The sequence below is a fragment of the Enhydra lutris genome, unplaced genomic scaffold (genome assembly GCF_002288905.1).
Source record: "Enhydra lutris kenyoni isolate GAN:26980312 unplaced genomic scaffold, ASM228890v2 scaffoldscaffold20, whole genome shotgun sequence".
In the NCBI taxonomy this organism is placed as follows: Eukaryota; Metazoa; Chordata; class Mammalia; order Carnivora; family Mustelidae; genus Enhydra; species Enhydra lutris.
This window is the reverse complement of record NW_019154104.1, coordinates 3,888,969-3,909,195: the sequence shown is the minus strand read 5'-3', so window position 1 is coordinate 3,909,195 and position 20,227 is coordinate 3,888,969. Positions and strand designations below refer to the sequence as shown.

Sequence of the window (20,227 nt, the reverse complement as noted above, 5' to 3'; positions counted from 1 at the left end):
TCTCTCGGGATAGCTTTAATAAAAAAAAGCAAGAAAACTAGTGTTAGCCAGGATGTGGAGGAATCGGAGCCCTCGTGCAGGGCTCGTGGGGGGGGGGGGTTGCAATGGGGCAGCCATGTGCCAGAGCCCCAGCACATTAAAAATGGATTTACCATACAATCCAGCAATGCCACTCCTGGGGAAACCCCCAGAAGAGGGGAAAATAGGGACGTAAAGAGATATTTGTATACCCGCGTTTACAGCAGCAGTTTTACTCACAATAGCCCAAAGCTGAAAGCAACCCAAGGGTCCCTCAGCAGATGAATGGATAAACCAAATGTGGATCGGAGTATTATTCAGCCTTGGCAAGGAAGGAAATTCTGGCATAAGCTACCACACGGATGAACCTCGTTGACGTGATGCGAATTAAGCCAGTCACAAAGGGACAAATACTGTATGCGTCCGTCTACATGAGGGACGCAGAACAGTTAAAGTCCTAGAGACTTGGGGTGCCTGGGTGGCTCTGTGGGTTAAGCCTCTGCCTTCAGCTCAGGTCATGATCTCAGGGTCCTGGATCAAGCCCCCCATAGGGCTCTCTGCTCAGCGGGGAGCTTCCCGCTCTCTCTCTCTGCCTGCCTCTCTGCCTGCTGGTGATCTCTCTGTCAAATAAATAAATAAAATATTTAACAAAATAATAATAAAATAAAAAATAAATAAAATAAAATAAAATCCTAGAGACAAAGAGGAGGATGGTGGGTGCCGGGGGCGGAGGGGAAGAAGGAATGGGGAGTTAGTGTTTCACAAGGACAGAGTTTCAGTTTTGTGAGATGAGAAGAGTTCTAGACACTGACCGCACAAGACCATGAAATGTACTTAACGCTACTGAACTGTACACTTAAAAATTACTACAATGGTTCAGGGGCGCCTGTGTGGCTCAGTCGGTTGAGTGTCTGCCTTCGGCTCAGGTCATGATCTTCAAGTCCTGGGATGGAGTCCCACATCCGGTTCCCTGCTCAGTGGGGAGTCTGCTTCTCCCTCTCCTTCTGCCCCTCCCTGCCCCCCCAACTTGCTCATGCTTTTTCTCTCATTCTCTCTCAAAGAAATAAATAAAATCTTTTAAAAAAGGATTTAATAAAAAAAAATCTTTTAAATGATTACAGTGGTTTAGGGGGAACTGGGTGGCACAGTTGGTTAAGCATCTGACTCTGGGGTTCAGCTCAGGTCATGATCCCAGGGTTGTGGGATCAAGCCAGGGGTTGGGCTCTATGCTCAGTGGGGAGTCTGCTTGAGATTCTCTCTCTCCCTCTGCCCCTCCTCCTTCTCTCTCTCTCTCTCTCTCTCTCAAATAAATAAATTTAAAAAAAAATTATTATGATGGTATAAAAAAAACTATGTAAATGAAGAGCTATTTAGTGTTATTATTGTTCAGCTCAATAGTGATTTATCTGAGCAACTACTATTTATAAGCACGGACCCTAGACAGAAAAGCAACAAAACCATGACTCCATTGCCGCCCTGGGGAGCAGGCTGGAGAGCCACGGGAATTGATGACATCAATACACACTGGTAAGGGCATTGAGAGAAGTACCCAGTGAGCGCCATGAGAGCCAGGCTGGAGGCAGGGACAGGAAGATCAGAGAAGGCTTCCCGGAGGAGGTGAACTTGAAGAACTGCTATATCAACATATACCTCCACTTTATAATCCCTCCCTTCATAAAAAGAATGTTCAGTAGATGACAAAGATGACTCAGTCCAAAACACCAGGCTCATCTGAATTAGCAACCCCAGGTAGCTGGAGGGCCGTGGACTTGAGCTGACCTCCAGGGAGAACAGAACCTTGACTTTGTACTAGAAGACACAGGCCCACTTCCTTCATCTGGTGCCCAATCCAAAGAATAAAGACCCTGAGAGTCCACACATTTTCCCTGCATCTAAATGCCTGTGTGAGCCAGGTTCTAGAACGCCGGAGACAGCTCTGACCTTATAGTGCAGAGCCAAATCCCAGGGCTTTTTGATATTTGTGACGGCCAGATTTATATCTGGAAGGAATGAAAGAACAATAACAAATTTATTTTCCAAGCTGTATATTATGAATTTCAATGTTTTCCTGTTTCTTCACATGAAGTTTCCTTTCGCTTGGTTTTAAAACCCTGTCTCGTTTATGTTGGAGACAGAACAGCCTGACTGCAGTGGGCTCCAGGAGCTGGTGGAAAAGGCATGCTAACCCCATTTCTCCCCCGACTCTCCGACTCCCAGTTCCCTTTGGCCGGAGGGACAGGTCTCCTCGGAAAGGTCCAGCCTCAAGCCCGGCCTCCTGGACGAGCCACAGCTGAGTCCTGGGGGCCCAGTGAATTTCAGGCCAGTCGACTGAGAGGTTTTTCCGAAAAAGAAGGAACCCACGCCCTGCTATTCTCACGGTCTCACGAACAGTTACACCTTGTCACGAAGAACTCCAGAAAGCTCTAAAGATATAGGAACTATAGAAACTATAGAAATTCTAGGGGAGACTTGGATGCTCATAACTGGTCCCCAGAACTTTCAAAAACAGGTGGGTCCACCCATTTTGTGCACCAGCCCAAAGCGTAAGCAAAGCCAGAGAGGCCAACTGAGTCTCAGCGTTATCTGTCAGAGAAGTGCTGGTCCCCAGTACAGCATCAGCCCGCACCCCCTGAACACACCCACAGTTCATCTGTCTAAAGCAGCGACATTTTCAAGAGTTCACCAAACACCGTGCCGATATAATCTAGATAAAGTTCTTCAAGGTTTAAGGATTCCTTGACTGAAACTGCAATTTCCTTAAAGAACAGCAAAACATTTGCTTACATGTATTTCTGTCTGCAGTCCCCACTTTTCATTGGCTTGAAACTTCTGGGTTGCATGCCCTTTGTGAATCCCACACAGACATAGAGCAAATCCAATTTTGGGATGTTCGGCTAGCCCGTCCACTTGTCCAACAGTCAGCCAGTACAGCAAAATAATAGCTAGTGAACTAGTAATTGGTTTCCCAGCTTTAGATATATATATGATATATATATCCTAAAATGCCACGCAAATTTGCTGCCCTTTCAGTAAAGAGAGTGAGCATCAAGCTCTGAGGTTTTTGCAGACTTCTCTTGGACGCAGACTTCTGAAGCTGTATTATAAAATACCCACTCCCAAAAGAAGGCTTCAAGATGGAAATTACAGAGGCGCAGCTTTTTGTAATTAACAATATCATTGCATCACTAGTTAATGCCTTTTCCAATATCCTGACACAGCCTGAATCCCAGCCATAGCCATTTTCCACCCATCAGGTTTTTAGTAAGGTTTCCAGACCCTGGAGGAAAAAAGTCCTGAGCGGGGGGAACCTACCTTTTGAATCCTGGCATGTCCAAGATGTGTGAGCAGGAGCAGCGAAGGGGAAAAGAAAAGGAGCTGGCAGCGCGGGACCTCGGAGCCGGCCCTGAACTTCGGCTCCCTCTGGGCCCTTGGGGCTCGCCCGTATTTTATTCCAGGGGGACGAGCCAGTCGTGGGGAGGACAAGCGGAGAGCCTGGGTCCTCCGAGCCACTGGAGAGCCCACAGAGAAAGCACCTGGTTTTGCTTAGCCCTTTTCAGTAATTCAGCATTAAACCAATTGGAGGAGGAATTTTAAAAATGAACACTTCATTTTCTAAGTATGTTAAACAATGCAAATGGGGCCTCAGTCTGGACACAGCTGGTTCAGATTACAGCGCTCACCAACTGGCTAGACTCCTCACAACAATCTTGGGGCGTCTGCCAGGACCCAGTGCTGGGCTGGGAGGAGAGCCCCGGCCCGCCGCCCCGCCGGAGCAGCCGCACTCGCGCTCCCCGCATCTCTACCGGAGGCGATTGGCGGGTAAGTGCGGGGGGGCGGGGGGCTGGGAGGGCCCGTTGACTCTTTACTTCCCACCCAGCGAGGACCGCGGTGCCTGCGCCCGCGGGGCAGCCCGGCCGAGGCGGGGGTGGGGGAGAAGGAGGATCCAGCACCCCAGACCTTGGGGAGCCCGGGGATGCCCGCGAAGGGCATCCTCCCGCAGACGGAGGACTCGAACTCGGGACAGACACAGCGACCGCGACCCGAATCTAAGGATTTACTGGGGAGCCAGACCCAATGAAGCAGAGGCCTGCGGGAAGCGACGGGAGACTCACGGTTTTCTAGAAGGGGTGGCGAGCACGAGGGGGTGGGGAAGAGGAGGAGGATGGAATCTGGCTGAGGCTAACGCAAGACATGGGCTTGTGCAATGCAAACCTTCCCGAGCCCACGCGCCCGCCCCGCCCTCGTCCCCTGATTCTCGGGGGCACGTTCCTTCTTTAATTAAACAGTGTCCAGGCACAATACACGCCGTCCACCTTACACGGATGCAATGTCGTCTTATATATCTCAATAAAGCTGAAAAAATTATAATTTATTTTAAGGTGTTCCTTGGCTCGAAGGGGATTTTAACAAGTGAAATGATTTGAAAAGACAAAAAAGGACCCTCGGGGAAAGCGGAATGATGGATAAGAACCTAAAAGCATAAGGTTCAGTGTTTCACATTCATTGTATTGGTGCGGGGAGGAGGGGAGTGTTAAATTATTTCTTTCTCTTCCTTTCTTTGTTTTTTTGTTTTGTTTTGTTTTGTTTTGTTTTGTTTTTTAAGCATTGGAAACTTCTCCTGAGATGAAGTCTTCCCAAAGACACCCTTCTAGAAAAAGACCGACGTGGGATTGGCAGTAGACCAAGCCCCTTCTTCCCCACCTGCATCTTCCCTTGGGCCCATCAGAAAGAACTACCTACAGCTGGAAAGGCCCTGATGCGGTCCTATCTCCTCACCAGGACTGTTGCTGCGGGGATTAGGACTCCAAGTCACTGGAGTGGGATTAAGAGAGGTTAGTTAACTCCCCCACGCTCACACAGCTATTCAGTGATACAACTGAGACTCCAAAGGCTACATAGTTAGCCTATTCATTGATACAATCAATTCATTGATTAACTCACATAGTTAAGCCTTCTCAAAGACCACCTTTTTAGTAAGTAAATGAAATCTTACCCTAAAAGTGCATTTGGGGCACCTGGCTGGCTCAGTCAGAAGAGCATGCCGCTCTTAAACTCAGGGTCATGAGTCTGAGCCCCGTGTTGGGTGCAGAGATTAAATAAAAATAAAATCTTTTAAAAATATAAAAATAGGAATGCGTTCAACGAAAACGTCAGGATACTAATAGTTACCAAAACTGAGCGTCTACTATACTATTCTATTTACTCTATGGGCTAAAATCTCCCATGATAAAACATTTTTTAAAATACATTATATTTACAAGGTTGTTCACTTATCCCAACCGAGGAAGTTTATAAACAGCCTTAACATCCATCAGTTGGGCACCAATAGGGTTAAATAAAGGAGGGGACTTCCAAACCGGACTATTGTGCAACCAACAAAAAAAGCTAGACGAGTTAGAGTACACACTAGACAACTCCTTTTATCTAGAATTCTGAATGAGGTAGTGACTTTGAGGGGCACTTCTGGAAGCTGATAACATTCGAATTAGTAGTTTGGGTCCTGGTTACAAAGACTAGTATCCGCTTAGGATTCATGAAGTCTCATGTATGTTAACACTTTATTAACTTTTTTTTAAAAAAAGAATTGAACCATCTCCTTGTGTGCTTGGTATTAAAGGACTTCTAGCAAAGTCAAAATGGTAGAATATTGGTAATTTTTAATAGTTCCATAGGATATATTAATAAGTGTAAAAGCAAGTTGTAAAAGCGTTTAGTGCATGCCACCATTGGAGAAAAAATATATACACAACTTCTTGCTTGTGTATGTAAAGAAAAGACACTTCCTGAAGGATACATGGGACACTGTTAGTGTAGTTTGTCTCCTGGGAAGGAAATTGGGTAGGCAGCTGGGGAAGAGAAGTGGAAGAAAAATTTTCTTTTCAAGGCTCACCTTTTGGTATAATTTGATTTTATACCATTAGCACATACTACCTATTCAAAATATTAGGTTACTTTTATTGAAACATATATTAGTGGTGCCTGAGAGGCTCAGTCTGTTAGACATCCAACTCTTGATTTCGGCTCAACTCATGATCTCAAGGTCATGAGATCGAGCCCCACATCGGGCCTCACACTGGGCATGGAGTCTGCTTAAGATTCTCTCTTTCCTCTCCCTCTGCCGGTCCCCCACCAATCTCTGTCTCTCTTTAAAGAAAAATAATAAAAATAAACATATATTCTATTTACATAGCACTATTTGGGGAGTAAAGGAGATTTTTAAATGACTTAGTCCAGATACCTCACTCAGAGTATCAACTTTCTTGAAGGAAAAGGAGGGAGAGAAAGTCAATATGTCTGTTTTATACAAATTAAGCGAACTGAGGATCTTGAAACCAAAACTGCCCAGGGACCCATCTTGGACCAGAGATTGTTTCTATTTTAAAACTCCAAGGTTGGAAGAGGGGAGAGAGGGTTGCTTGAAAGTCTTGGTCTTTGTCTTGGTTTCACCGTCTACCTGCTGGGCGACCTTGGGGGAATCACTTAACCTCCTCACATCTCGGTTTCCTCATCTTCAAAAGGGAAGTAATATTTACCCCTCAGAGTTGTGAGAATAGAATAAAAGTTGGTTATCCTCATGACTGTCACTGCGTCCAGATCCTTACCCTATACAATCTCCTCCAAAATATCTTTAATAACCAGCGAATTATCCACTTCCACGGACAAAAGGGAATCATCACTTCACTAAACAGCCCGGGTCACCATTGTTAGAAAGTTCTGTCTTGGGTTGAGCCCAAATCTCTTTTCCTATGTGCTTTTCCCCTCTGCAGCCCTGGGCTACTCCCCCTTCTACATGGCTTCCAGCTTCCTTTTCGGGAAAACAGCTCCCCCTCCTGGCAGTGCTGGTGTCCTCTTCCCCAGGAGCCGCAGCCCGCTTTCTTTCAAGGGCTCCTCCTATGTCACGTGACTCTGCTGCCACTGCCCAGTCTCCTCCTCCGCGGCTGCATCAGCCTCTTGGTCCATACCAATTGGGCATGGACAAAAACAACCCGTGATACAGGCTAACACCCTCTCCTTCGTCCTGTGTTTGGACTACGGATCCTCCTTCACGGAGAGCGAGGTCTTCCATGTGTCCATCTTAAACTGTCATCCGTTGTCCAGGATCTTTTCCAATAGGAACTTTACTATGTAAAATATAAAATGTCACCCCCAGCTTCGAAAACTAGGCATCTGCTGACCGTGACTTCTTTGACTTTGTCAGAGTTATCAATAAAACACTAAGACTCGTGCTGGAGTGATGTGCTCTGTCCAGGTTGGCCCGGATCTGAAGAAAGAGAACTTTCTTCAACATTTTGAGGCAACTGCTGATTGTCTAACTTGGAGTGCCACCACCAGCTTTTCCCACTCAGTGTACATGTCCCCATCCATGAAGACTTGGTAAGAGGCTTTGTCATCAAACACATCAAAACACAAGTTATCTATAGCATTTCTCAATCTAGCAATTCTGTTTTTAAAAAAAGGGAATGAAGTTTGCTGAGCATGAACTACTAAGGGGAATCTTGCTGGCTACTTAGGGACCATCACTTCCCTAAGTGTTTTCCTTTTTTAGTTGCTACATCGGAATCCCAACATCTGCCCCTCCTGCCATCATCAGAATCAAATACAGTCAAAGTTATGACACAACTTCACAAAATGTACATGGTAGTGAGCCTCTAAGAGTTTATCATCTACTGAATGGGACCTTCCTGGCTCAGGAAAGCTCAAGTCCTCACTGTTGCCATGGGTTGGAACACAGATGGGCTGTTTCCTCTCTCTTTTTTTTTTTTAAGATGATATTCATATGGGGGGGTGGGAATTCACAAAATTATACATTTAATGATACATTTTGACTGTTAAGTTGTTTAATGTTTTACTGTCCAAAAATAATTACATCACAATGCCTTTCTGAATGCAAAGGCAAAACAGGGAAGACAATGTTACTGAATGTCTAGATCATGCTAGACTCCACCCAAATGCTCTTCTTTGACCACCATAGAAACCATAGGAAGCACCTATGGAAACCCTCCATTCTGCAGATGAAGACAAGACCCAAAGAGATTAGGGCCATGCAGACAATAACCCAAACAAACAAATTCCAGCCCAAACCAAGTCTGTTTGGCTCCAGTTTCCTCATGCTTTTCAGTTATCAAGATTTGCTTTCTCTGACTTGTTGGTTACATGGCTGGTTTGTTCCTAGCTCCCCGCAAACACTCCAGAACTCCATGGTCCTCCCATCATTACCTTCTCTTCTTATTTTCGTAACATGATACAAAGCCTTTCACTTCTTATATTATCCAAAGTTGGCCCCAAAAGGTCAGAAAACTTAAATAACTGACAGTGCCCAAGTAAGGCACTGGGTTGTGTGGCCTCATGGTGCAGGTCTTCCCAACCTGGGGAAGGGGGGAACTTCTATTGTCCAGATGTTCTGTGGCTCCTGCTCTCCCCCTCCTCCTCTCTCTCTAGCTCGTCAGTGAGCCCATGTGTCAGCCACCTCCTCACCACCTACTCCCACCTTGGCTATCGGACCTCTGGCCATGCCCCACCATTCACTCAAAATGGTACTTCCTGAGTTTTCCGGTGATCTCAGGGCCAAATGCAATGACTTTTGCTCCATTCCTAACTGTTCCTCTGTCCCTTTGAAAAATTTGACCATTAATGACCCATCTTCTCCTCTCTTGTGTTTCAAGTTATCCTGGTTTTCCCACTATGACCCTGACTGCATTTTCTCTCTCTCTCCACTAATCAAAGAGTCTCCCAAAGTTAGATCCAGACTCTGTAGTCTTTCCTACTACCCTCCTGGGCATAGTCACTTGTTCCAGAGCTGTTAATGGGACATAGGTCTCATAAACAGTCAGTTACGCTGATAACTCTTGAATAAAGTCCTCTCACCATCCCTAGCTTCTCTCTTACTCATGTTCAACTTCTTATGGTCTCTTTCCCCCAAATCCATTTCCCCTCTTGACTTATCACGCACCACATCAAGGAAATGAGTTCACTGTGAACTAATAAATAAGTCAAAAGGACTCTAGCCTAGAGGTAGTTTTTAGTTTGCGGTTGTTGGTGGTGGTGGTTTGTGTTGATTTTTTTTTTTTTAATAGAGATACCTCAACATGTTCTCACATCACACTCTGTAGGATGGTGGTCTAGGGCTACTCTGGCAGATGTATCCCTTTAAGGTATCAAAGATTCAGGCTCCATCTCTCTTGCTGCTTGGCAATCTCTAGAGTGATGACTTCCTTCGACTTGGTCCAAAATGGCGCACCACCACCACCAAACTCACGTTTCAGGAAGTAGGATAGAAGCTGATAGTAGACCCAGCTGCAAGGGACACTGGGAGATATAGCCTGTGTCCTGAGAGATCATGAACTGACTTACCTAAGACTCTGGAGTTCTCTTGCTGTGACCGCAGAGAATGGACATCCGAGGACAAGCAGCTGCCTCAGCCGGAAACCCTAAGGAGCCTCAGTTGTGTCTCTACTTCCCTTGACTTGTTTCTATTTCTATAGTAAAGATAGTTCTGTATTGTCATTCATGTTACAGAGTTTCCTCAGTTTGTCTTTTGCCTTTTCATCTCACAAAATTTTTGAAACATCTACCTTTTACATTTTTATGTATTTGGATGTCTTAATCCCATCCTTCATGGTTGCTGCCCTCTGCATCATGCTTAGGCTGAGCATAGAGTGAACTTTAGAAATATTGGTTCTGGGACGCCTGAGTTGCTCAGTGGGTTAAGGGTCTGCCTGTGGCTCAGGTCATGGTCCCAGGGTCCTGAGATTGAGTCCCGCATCTGACTCCTCACTCACTGGAGAGTCAGCTTCTCCCTCTGCCCACTGCTCCCCATGCTTGCGCGCACTCTCTCTCTCTCTGACAAATAGATAAATTCTTTAAAAAAAATAAAGAAAGAAAAGAAAATATTGGTTCTGTTTCTCTGGAGAACCCTGAAAAATATAGGACCCTAAGTACATCTTTAACCTTGTTGAGCTTCAGGTTTTCAGTTATAAAATGGGGGCAAAAATAACCACATGATGCTGTTCTGTTCATAAAGTACCTAGAAGGTGCCAACACACAGTAGGCCTTCAATAAAGGTTTGGAACTTCTCCCCCGACTCTATCTCTCAATAGGGCCAGTAAGTTTGCATTGACCACGGGAGGGCACAAAGAGTTCCCCCATCAGTCTTGAGGATATTAAAAAGGACACTGCCTGGAGGAGGGGACCGAGTCCTGAAACTCTTAAATCATTTACTGTAACCCCTTAATTTTACAAATGTGAAAACAAAAGCCCAGAGCAACTCATTTACCCAGGATCGGAGGATTAGGGGCATAACCAAAATTGAAACCCAGATTTTCAGGGTTTCTTCCCTGATGACCATGGGTCTCTAACTGTACTTGTTCAAAGACGTTAGAATTTTCTGCACATGCTTGGAATTCTCAGGAAATTCAGCAAATTGTGAAAACACCTGGGCTTTTCTTATGGATTATTTTAACTGGCTGTGGTTTTAACATATAACCACATGTAAAATATGGGATCTCTGCTATAAAAGACTTCAGGCAAGCCACACCCTTTGTCATGGGGCCCCAGAGCTGCACTCAAAAAAATAGCTAATGGCACTTGTCTATTTGCCATCTATTTCGTTTTTGTGTCTGTTTTAGACACTTTATATGGATTGAGGTTAGGGCAAACTTAATATGACTTTATGATGGCATGATGTACCAATTATCTCATTTCCTATTCACAATCCACGTAAGATTAGCAGTTCCCAAATTCCTCAATTAATCAGAATAAAATCAACACCCTCAAAAATTAGAGGGAATGATATCATCTACTTCGAATTTTGCCAAAGTAAAATTAAAAATTTACACTATTATATATGTCATCATATTGCACGAAAGAAAGGACTTTTAACAGCAAACATAGGACAGAATTTGCAAGTCTTTCTATACATCCAGATGGGATGGCAAATTTTTCTTAAGCTTATTTGAGAGAGAGGGAGAAGGAGACAGTGTGAGCAGGGGGAGCAGGAGAGGAAGAAGTGGGTTCCCGAGTGATCAGGGAGCCCGATGCAGGACTGGATCCCAGGACCTTGAGGTCATGACCTAAACTGAAGGCAGACAGACGCTTGACTGACTGAGCCACCCAGGCACCCCTGGAATGGCAAATTTTAACAATGCACCTTGGAGAATTCAAGAAGGGAAGTATCATGCATTATGATCTCTGTTATCCTACAAAAAGCAACAAAATTGACTCCTTACTTGTTACAGTTTCAGGATGTACAACGTGAAAAAGCTTTCAAAATAAAGAACAAGGAAGAAGGGGCGCCTGGGTGACTCAGTGGGTTAAGCCTCTGCCTCTGGCTCAGGTCATGATCCTGGGGTCCTAGGATCGAGCCCCACATTGGCTTCCTGCTGAGCGGGGAGCCTGCTTCTCCCTCTCCTTCCACCTGCTGCTCCCGCTGCTTATGCTCTCTGTCAAATAAACAAACAAACAAATAAAATCTTGTACACTTTGAACATACTTTAAGTTCTGTCCTTGCCATCCTGACTTGGAAGCTTTTGTGGACTAATCCAATAATCGGGCCCACACAGTTTCTTCCGATGCCTTTTTTCCTGAAACTGGGTCACAATTTCTTCTTTGCCTCACAATTTTCTTCTTGAAATCTGGACAACCTGGATTATACTGGAGCAACTTCGGTATTCCGATGTTTTTTTGTTTTTTTTTTTCTTAAACCTGATTTGATTTAAACTGAGGAAACTGGTCTCCCCCATGGGAGAATGCAGCTGCTGGTGTCTCTGCTGTTTTCATTTTTTTTTTTTTTTTTTTTATCTTGTGCTCTGGCTTCCCAGAGGTTGCTCCTGCATGACCTACGCGGCCTGGGCGCAGACTGGGAAATGCTCTGAGGCCAGTCCTTCCATGGCTTTCTCAGTTCTAGTCTCCCTGCTACCTTCCCACAGGGCGCCCCCTCGCCCTATCCAGAACTGCGATCTCAAGACAAGCAGAGCTGACTTTTCTCCACGTTTGCTTCCAAGCTCAGCACTTTCAACGGACGAAGTCAAAGTCTGTGCAGAGTCCACACCCCCTACCAGCAGGCCGCCCCTTGGGCAACAAAGCTCCTGGTTTGCATGATTAGCTTTTGCAGCTTTCCTGATGAGCTTGGTGCTAGGAAAACTGGGAGGTTTGGGGAGCCCTAGGCAAGAAAGCCTACAGACTCCAGTGGTTCTTATCTGAAGCTCGAGATGTTTTTCAAAAATCAACAATTTTCAGTTTCTTGCCTGCCTCTGATCAATTACCAGGACCTCAAATGGTTGTTTTTGACCATTTTGGTTTCCTACTTTTTTTTTTCTTTGCAGGGAATGGGCTGACCTTGTCCCACTGCTATACCAGATGTTTCTAAATATCCTTATTGTCTCTTCTTATGTGTTTGAAATATTTCACACACACACACATTAAATGATGACAGCAGAAAATTATTTTTCACCAAGGAAAACTAATGTCCTGGGGCAGGGGGGAGGTGGTGAGCGGGTGAATAGAAGTGAAAAGACTTCTAAAAACAGAAATGTTCATTTCTCAAGTAGCAGTTCTGTGGATAATTGATTTTTACCATCATCAATATTTTTCAGCACAGAAGCTAAAGTTGGCAAGGGCAAGCCTAGGGAGAGGGGCCCTGGTTGAACACGTGCATCTTGGTTGCCTCTAGTAATACAGCTACACGTGGGGTGGCAAATGCTTGAGGGAGAGGACTTTGAGGGGATTCCAAAAATTTCAAAAGACTACACATTCCAAGTAAGTTTTCCAAAAATAAAAAATTACCTCATTAGTCTAGAACTTGTAACTCCATCACCCTCTTTATTCACGGAGAGTGCCTGCAAATCCCCTTTTTTAAAGGGATTAATGTGTTAACTCACAGATGACAGCATGGGTTCCTTAGACACACCTCGATGGAAGGAGCTGTGCAGGAAACCTGAAGCAAATATTTATGACTTTGGCTTCCAAGTCTTTTCTTGAAAGGAAAGCATGTTTCCCTTCACTGTCTGGGATAGACTGTCCTTTGGTAAGTGTTTGCATTTGCCCGGGTCAAGAAGGGCTTGAGGCTGATTCCCCATCACTAGAGGAAAGTGTCTCACAACACAAGACCCTTCAGCATTATTTTTTAAGCATTTTATTTTTTTTTTTTAAAGAGTTTATTTATTTGACAGAGATCACAAGTAGGCAGAGAGGCAGGCAGAGAAAGAGAGAGGAGGAAGCAGGCTCCCTGCAGAGCAGAGAGACCAATGTGGGGCTCAATCCCAGAACCCCGGGATCATGACATGAGCCGAAGGCAGAGGCTTTAACCCACTGAGCCACCCAGGCGCCCCTAAGCATTTTATTTTTAAAGTCATCTCTCCACCCAGAGTGGAGCTCAAACGCATGACCCCGAGATCAAGAATCAAACGTTCCCCAGACTGAGGTGGCCAGGCATCCCCAAATGCCACATGTTTTAGAAAAAAATCATGTTGCTTGTATTTCTAACAGGCCAAAGATAACTAGGAAACAACCCCACCAAACTCTTACATTAAGTTCATAGTATTTTTTTTTCTTTTTTAAAGATTTTATTTATTTAACAGAGAGAGAGAGACCACAAGTTGGCAGAGAGGCAGGCAGAGACAGAGAGGGGGAAGCAGGCTCCCCGCTGAGGAGAGAGTCCGATGTGGGGCTCGATCCCAGAACCCTGAGATCAGGACCTGAGCCAAAGGCAGAGGCTTAACCCACTGAGCCACACAGGCGCCCCAAGTTCATAGTATTTTCAATCGAGATTTAATTTCTGAGGGTCAAAGGATGCTGGAGCTGAACAGAAGAGAACTCTCGTGAAAACAGTCACAGATGAAAATGATCACAGTTATGGTATCAAGATAGAGCAAATCATTCATTTCTTAACCCCAAGTGGTCTGAAAGACCAATGCACAGGAAGAACCAAGGCAGAAAACCAATTAAGGGGTCAAATATTTGCCTTAAGTTTTTATTTATTTACATTCTGGCATTTTAATCTCCAAGACAAATACTGTTGTAATTATAATGGGTGATTAATTCACTGGATTTATTATGGCAAAGGCATGCTGTCAACCCTTCCGCTATATCCTATATTCACATGACCTGAGTCCTAAGGACAGGAAAACAAGGTTCAGGTTCATAACATTTTATATCCCACGATTGCTGGTCAAGGGCAAGAACTGTGTTTCTTATCTGACATCTAATTTGCAAGCTTGCCTCCTTCTCTCTCCCACATGACTGGGTTTCTTCTGCCTCAGACCCTCCCCTCCCCATTTTTAGCAGATAAACTCCCTGCCAGAGTCATCAAATTAAGTTCCCATGACTTCCCTCCACCCCAATCCACCTGCCATCTGCCTTCTCTTTCCTCACTCCTGTCCCAAGAAAGGCAGCCTTCCTCTCTCAGGCCAACCTTCCGCGTTCCACTTCTATCAGTTCCCCCTTCCCAAGAACTCTCTCCATGGTCTTCAGCCTGTTGGTCTGGGCTAAGCTGCGTCCTCCCAGGAGGCTTCAGCCTCCCAGTCCAACATGACTTTCCCTACACCCCACTCATCTACTCATGTTCCCTTTCTCCCTCATAGTCTGACTTCTCAAAGAGTCGCCTACAAACACATCTTTACTTGCTCATCACTGACCCAACCCACTTGACAATATGGCTTCTGCTTCCACCATTCCATGAACTCGGCTCAAGCTCAAAGCAACAACTTACTGGCCCCTAAATCCAATGGATTCTTCTTAAAACTTACCTTGCCAGGGCAACAAGCACTTCACACTTTTGACCTCTTCCTACCTTCTTGAAACAACCGTTGGCTTCAGTAACACCCTCACCCCAACATTCTTACCCACTTTTTGGCAGTAATCATCACAACCTCTAAAATCTGTGTAGAATTATTGGCTTTATAAGTAAAGCATTCCCACAAGTGATACATTTACTCACTTAATATTGTGAATAAATGTGTCATCTGACCATTTACTATGTGGGTGTTCAATGATGAAAATTAGTCCCATCGTCAAGACAATTTTGTTAAAAGTCGCAGAGAAAGGATCAGTCAAAATCAGTACTCCAACTCCCAGCTTTAAAAACCATGCTCCTTCCAATACTACCATCACATGCGCTGTTAAAAATATTCAAGTTCCACATCTCAGAAAAGATGAAGACATAACTGAGATTATCTTACTGGAAAACCAAGAGCCCAATGATGCATGCTACCTCCAAAAGAAAATTAAAAGGCTGGATAAAATCTCTCAGATCCTCTTTTCATGCAAAATCTTCGGCATCCATTCAATTATTCATACTTAACATTTCCAAGGCTCACACAGCATCCTAAGGGCAACATCCGGTGAGTGCTTGAAGACATTAGCTTCCATAGTCCATCAACTGCTGCTACAAACATGTGTAAGTCATTTCACCCCTTCTAAAGAAAAAGTCAGCAGCTGTTTGCTAAAAAAATTTTTTATTGTGGATAAAGACATTGCCAACTTACATATATCATTTTTATTTAGAGTTTTTGTTTTTTTTTTTGCCTTGCAGTGCTCCTGAGAAATTCAGAAATGCATTGACTTTAGCTCTATAAAACACAGCCCAATATTAAGGTTGGGTTGTAAATTCCCCACATTTAGGTATTTCCCTAAAAACCAAAGGACAACTTATCAAGTTTAATTAGAGAAACCTTAATAAGTTAAAAAGTAAAGACTGGCAAATAATCACAAATGTCAGAACATTAAAATACCATTACTTTTTCCATAGGAATATATAAAATAAATTATCAATTATACTTGATATTTACAATATTCAATTTTTGTGGATGGAAGACATTTTAAATACTGATATATGAAAAACTTCATTGGCTTGAAAAATCAGATTCAAATGCTTTAAGTCTGATACATACTGGCACTCCCCCACTAATTCTTATCACTCCCCTAAACTTGAAGATGAAGTCTGTTTTCCATCTACTGATGGGCTAAGTATTTTGAGTCTTTTTCCCCTTTGCAATTAACCATTCAAAGGTTAAAATAAATGGGAGGCTTTATTTGCAGAGGATAGTTAATATTTTAATTGGCTGGTTTTAAGAAAGTCATTCCTTTTCCCCCACGTTTTTGTTACTTTGGTTTTGTTTCCTTTTTTTTGTTTTCTTTGAAAAATTGATAATGCCAGGTACTAAAACTCAACCAACCATGATACAGGATTATATTAAAATCAAATTCAATGACTGGATGGCTTTGCTACTATATTATAGCAGTTGAAAACCATTAGGAATGTTGTGAAAAACTGGCAGCTAAAGCAAAATTCAACCACAAAGTTTAGAGAGAAGTAAACAGTAAAAGTACTGTAGTTAAAATATTGCAGTAAAAATACCGTTTGCCAGGTCCTATTGCTAACATAACAATTATATGCTTCATCACTGTATGGTTACTGAAGATTCCTTGAGCAGATGTCTCATCTCTGACACAACTTGGTTTGAGAAAAGTAGATGAGTTATGCCTGGTTTAGATCAACAAACACTTAGTGTGCATACCAGTGAGCTATAGTTTCAGCTATGATACAACTGAAACATTAGGTACCACAGCTTGAGGACAAGGTCACATACTTATTTAAATAGCAGCCATGAAAGGACTGGCTGTGATGTTTAGATATGCAATCCACGCATAACAGCTTTCAAACTTACATGAAACTCTGGTGGGGGGAGCGCGGGAAGGAAATGCTCAAAATGTCCTCAATGGCCTTTAAAATATGATGATATGCTACACTTAAATATGTAGCATGCATCTCCTTTTCAAATTAAAAGAGGAAACTTTTTTACATGTTCTCTTCAAAGGATCATGTGTCTTTTTTTTTTTTTCCAACTTAGAAACTTTTATTTCAGATGCTCCACACTGAAATGAAACGTTAATGGCAAGCAGCACATAATTTAGGATGGCCAGTGAAAGCGTCTTTGGAAGGATCATATAAAACTTAAGGGTAATAATTTCATAGAGAAATAATAATGGGCAAAACAGACATGAGGCAGTTTGACAGTTCTAATATAGAACCTGTACAACAATTTCCTTTAAAGTGGACTGAACAAAGAACAGCGATATATATAAATACATTCGCTCGGGAGACAGGTGATGCTCTTGAGGCAGCGACATCTTGGCTACTGAACATTTCAGAAAAAACGAGCTTTACCCATCCATACATGAAGACTTCTAATCCTCCAATCTAAATACAGTAGACAGTTACAACAAAATTTACAAATAAACAAATTGAGCCCTGGTCCGGGCCAGGCCTATTTACATATTTGGATTAGTATTATTTTCACCTTTCCTTGTTATACAGATGTTTCTGTTTTCAAGGCATACTGAAATTTACAAAATTCGCATAAATGTACAACTCCCATCGACTAATAAAAACTCGAACATCCTGATAAAATGAAGTTCCAGGTCAAGACTTTTTTAGGATGGGTTTGTGAAAAATTAAAGAACTACTCCCTTCTCTTGGGTTGCGAACACCCAGTGCTGGTGGAGTTGACGTCACTACCCTCAGTGACCACGAGGATGAGAATGGGGGATTCCCAGATCGATGAACCTCTTCCACCCCACCCCAGACAGAGGCAGGAAGTCTCCCGTTCAGTGACATTGCTAATTGTAGGTACGTGAGCGCACCTGTTTTTGACTTAACACTTACGTGAACGCTGGGCGCGCGTGTGTGAGCAAACGGTTTTGAGATGATACCTTTAAAAAGATACCTTGGCTCTTTAAACTCAATCACATCCCCACCGGATGTACTCAATGTTGAAAAGGAACAAATGACTGATACACATAACAATGAGGATGGGTCTCCAGGGAATTATGTTGAGTAAAAAAAGCCCCTCCCAAAGGTTACATGCTGCCTGAGTCCATTTACACAGCATTCTTGAGATGACCCAATTACAGAGCTGGAAAGCAGTCAGTGGTTGCCGGGGTCAGGCAGGTACGGGCAGGAAGGAGGAGCACGGCAGCTCCGAGGCTTGACGAAACTGCTGGGTATCTGCATGGCACCGCAGCGCTGATCACATCAACCCACGCGTGTGATACAACCGCAAAGAACCAAACACACGCACATTCCACCTCAGGACACCTGTGATCTCCCAGGGACAACCCTGCTGTTGGCCTGTCTACACCAAGTCCTCTCAGGAGGGCTTAAGGGGGGAAAAAAATATGACCCATATATGCTTCAGATCAATTGTTTGCACTATACAGATAAGCCACTACTATTATTTTCTCCTTTTTGGAAATTTCTTGATTATCTTTAAAAGATAAACCACATGTCTCTAGCTTAAATGAGCTTGAAAATCAAAAAGATAAAGAGCTGATATATAGCTACTATAAATTTTTATCTTTATATTTTTCTTATTTTTTATAAATTAAGATGAAAGATCAAATGTTTCTAGCTTAAATTGGTCAAATCAGAGAAGGAAAAAAGCACGTAATATAGCAAACACTTCCTCCTGTGACACCTGCAATTTCTAAAAGCAAAAAGAATATTTTTATTAAGTTTAGAGAATGTACAACTGCAAACAAATACATGACTTTTTCTGAAAGGCCACTTCGTGAGAGAGTACATACATATAGTGTTTGCGGTTTCTTTAAAGTGCTACGTATGTTGTCTCTGGCTTGGGAATCACCTATTGCTTTAAAAGGTCTTTCAACACAACTCCGGCGCTGTTGTCAGGTGACACTGGCAAAGGTGTAAATGTGGGCAACACATCTGAGATGGGTTTCAAAAGAAGATGCCCGGACCCACCGGGTCCAAGTCCAGCTGGGTTAATGAGAGGCACAGCCGCAGAGCGGGGAGCCAAGAACGGATTCACATCTGTTCTTCTACCAGATCTGGATTCTGCTGTATCTAGACAATAAAATGCAAGTTATTCAGTCTCCTATATATTATCAGTTAACACTATACATGTGTTTTACGTTCCTAGATTTGGCCCCCAAATAAATTTAATTCCTATGCTGCTGGGTCTGGATCCCCTAAGCAGGTTCTGTAACATAAAAAGGGTAAAAAAAGACAAGACAGGAAGCAAGAGGAATGGAGAAAGAACAGGGGAGGGAGGAAGAGCTGTATGCACACTAACACTTTATTAAACACATTAATATTGTTTGATACTCAAATACCAGTTATATAACTGATGAACTTCACTTATTTTAATGACGGCTTTTCAGGTGGTGTTTTCTACGTTATAATGTACATTTTCTAACTACTCACCTGAAAGACTGGAGGACTTGAAAACTCCTTTTCCCCCAATAATTATGAGGGCCATGAAAATAACTGGCACCAATTCCAGAGTGATAAAAATCAAGTTTAGTATTAATTTAACCGAAGAAAAACCTGATCCTTTTTTAGACCTACAAAGGTTTGAAACAATTCTCTGTTAGATTATTTCTCTATCAAGTTATGCTGAAACTCATTTTTTTATTGGAATAGGTATTTGTTAATGCTCTAATGTCCTGGTGGTTAGAATTCTGCCTTATTACCCAAGAAGACTAACTCCCTAAAACACAAGTACCACCAAAAAAAAAAAAAAAAAAAAAAAAAAAAAGCAAAAGCTTCTAAAAAAAAAAAAACACTGAGACAAATTCATCCAATCAACTTAACGTTGAGCACCCTGGGTCCCCAAGCTTTCCTTCCCTCTAAATGGTAACTTTCCAAACTCTGGAAAAGCTTCCAGTGCTCCTTAGTAAGCTCTGACCCTTGCCACACACTTCCAAATCCAGGATTAAAGACTAAGCTTATTTGGTGCTGCTGTTTTCTAATGTAAATCCTGTACCAGCTCCAAACATCACTGGCTTTTGTCTCTGATCATTCCAAACCAAGGTGGGCACATGTCTTGATAAGTGAAGAGGAAGAGAAAAGGAAAGAAGAGAGGGAAGAAAGGGAAGGGGTGGATGGGGAAGAGAGGACATGGAGTAGGAGACGTTACCATAATGAATTTTGGAATCCACCTGAAGATGCTACGACCTAGTGTAGCAAGAAAAAAGTGTGGTTTTGTTTGTTTTTAAAGACTTTATTTATTTATTTATCTGACAGAGAGAGAGAGAGAGAGTATAAGCAGGGGGAGTGGCAGAGGGAGAGGGAGAAGCAGGCTCCCCACTGAGCAAGGAACCTGATGTGGGGCTCAATCCCAGGACCCTGAGATCATGACCTGAGCAGAATGTAAACGCTTCACCAACTGAGCCACCCAGGCACCCCAAGAAT

General features: G+C 43.2%; 2 protein-coding genes across 3 annotated transcripts in view; both read right to left on the bottom strand.

Moving 5' to 3' along the window:
• The window catches only part of LOC111148597 (fibulin 5), a 73,063-nt gene extending 69,312 nt beyond the window's left edge, over positions 1 to 3,751 (bottom strand). The window contains exon 1 of the mRNA XM_022505300.1: positions 3,331 to 3,751. Within this exon, the coding sequence (XP_022361008.1) occupies positions 3,331 to 3,347 (17 nt within the window). The 5' untranslated portion in view covers positions 3,348 to 3,751. The remainder of the gene's footprint in view (positions 1 to 3,330) is intronic.
• An 11,703-nt stretch (positions 3,752 to 15,454) lies between these two features.
• Positions 15,455 to 20,227, bottom strand: part of LOC111148601 (thyroid hormone receptor interactor 11) — a 67,702-nt gene continuing 62,929 nt past the window's right edge. The window contains exon 21 of one of the 2 annotated variants that reach the window (XM_022505304.1): positions 15,455 to 18,877. In XM_022505304.1, coding sequence (XP_022361012.1) covers positions 18,657 to 18,877 — 221 coding nt within the window. In that variant the 3' untranslated portion in view covers positions 15,455 to 18,656. The remainder of the gene's footprint in view (positions 18,878 to 20,227) is intronic. The other variant, XM_022505306.1, reaches the window with a different exon arrangement.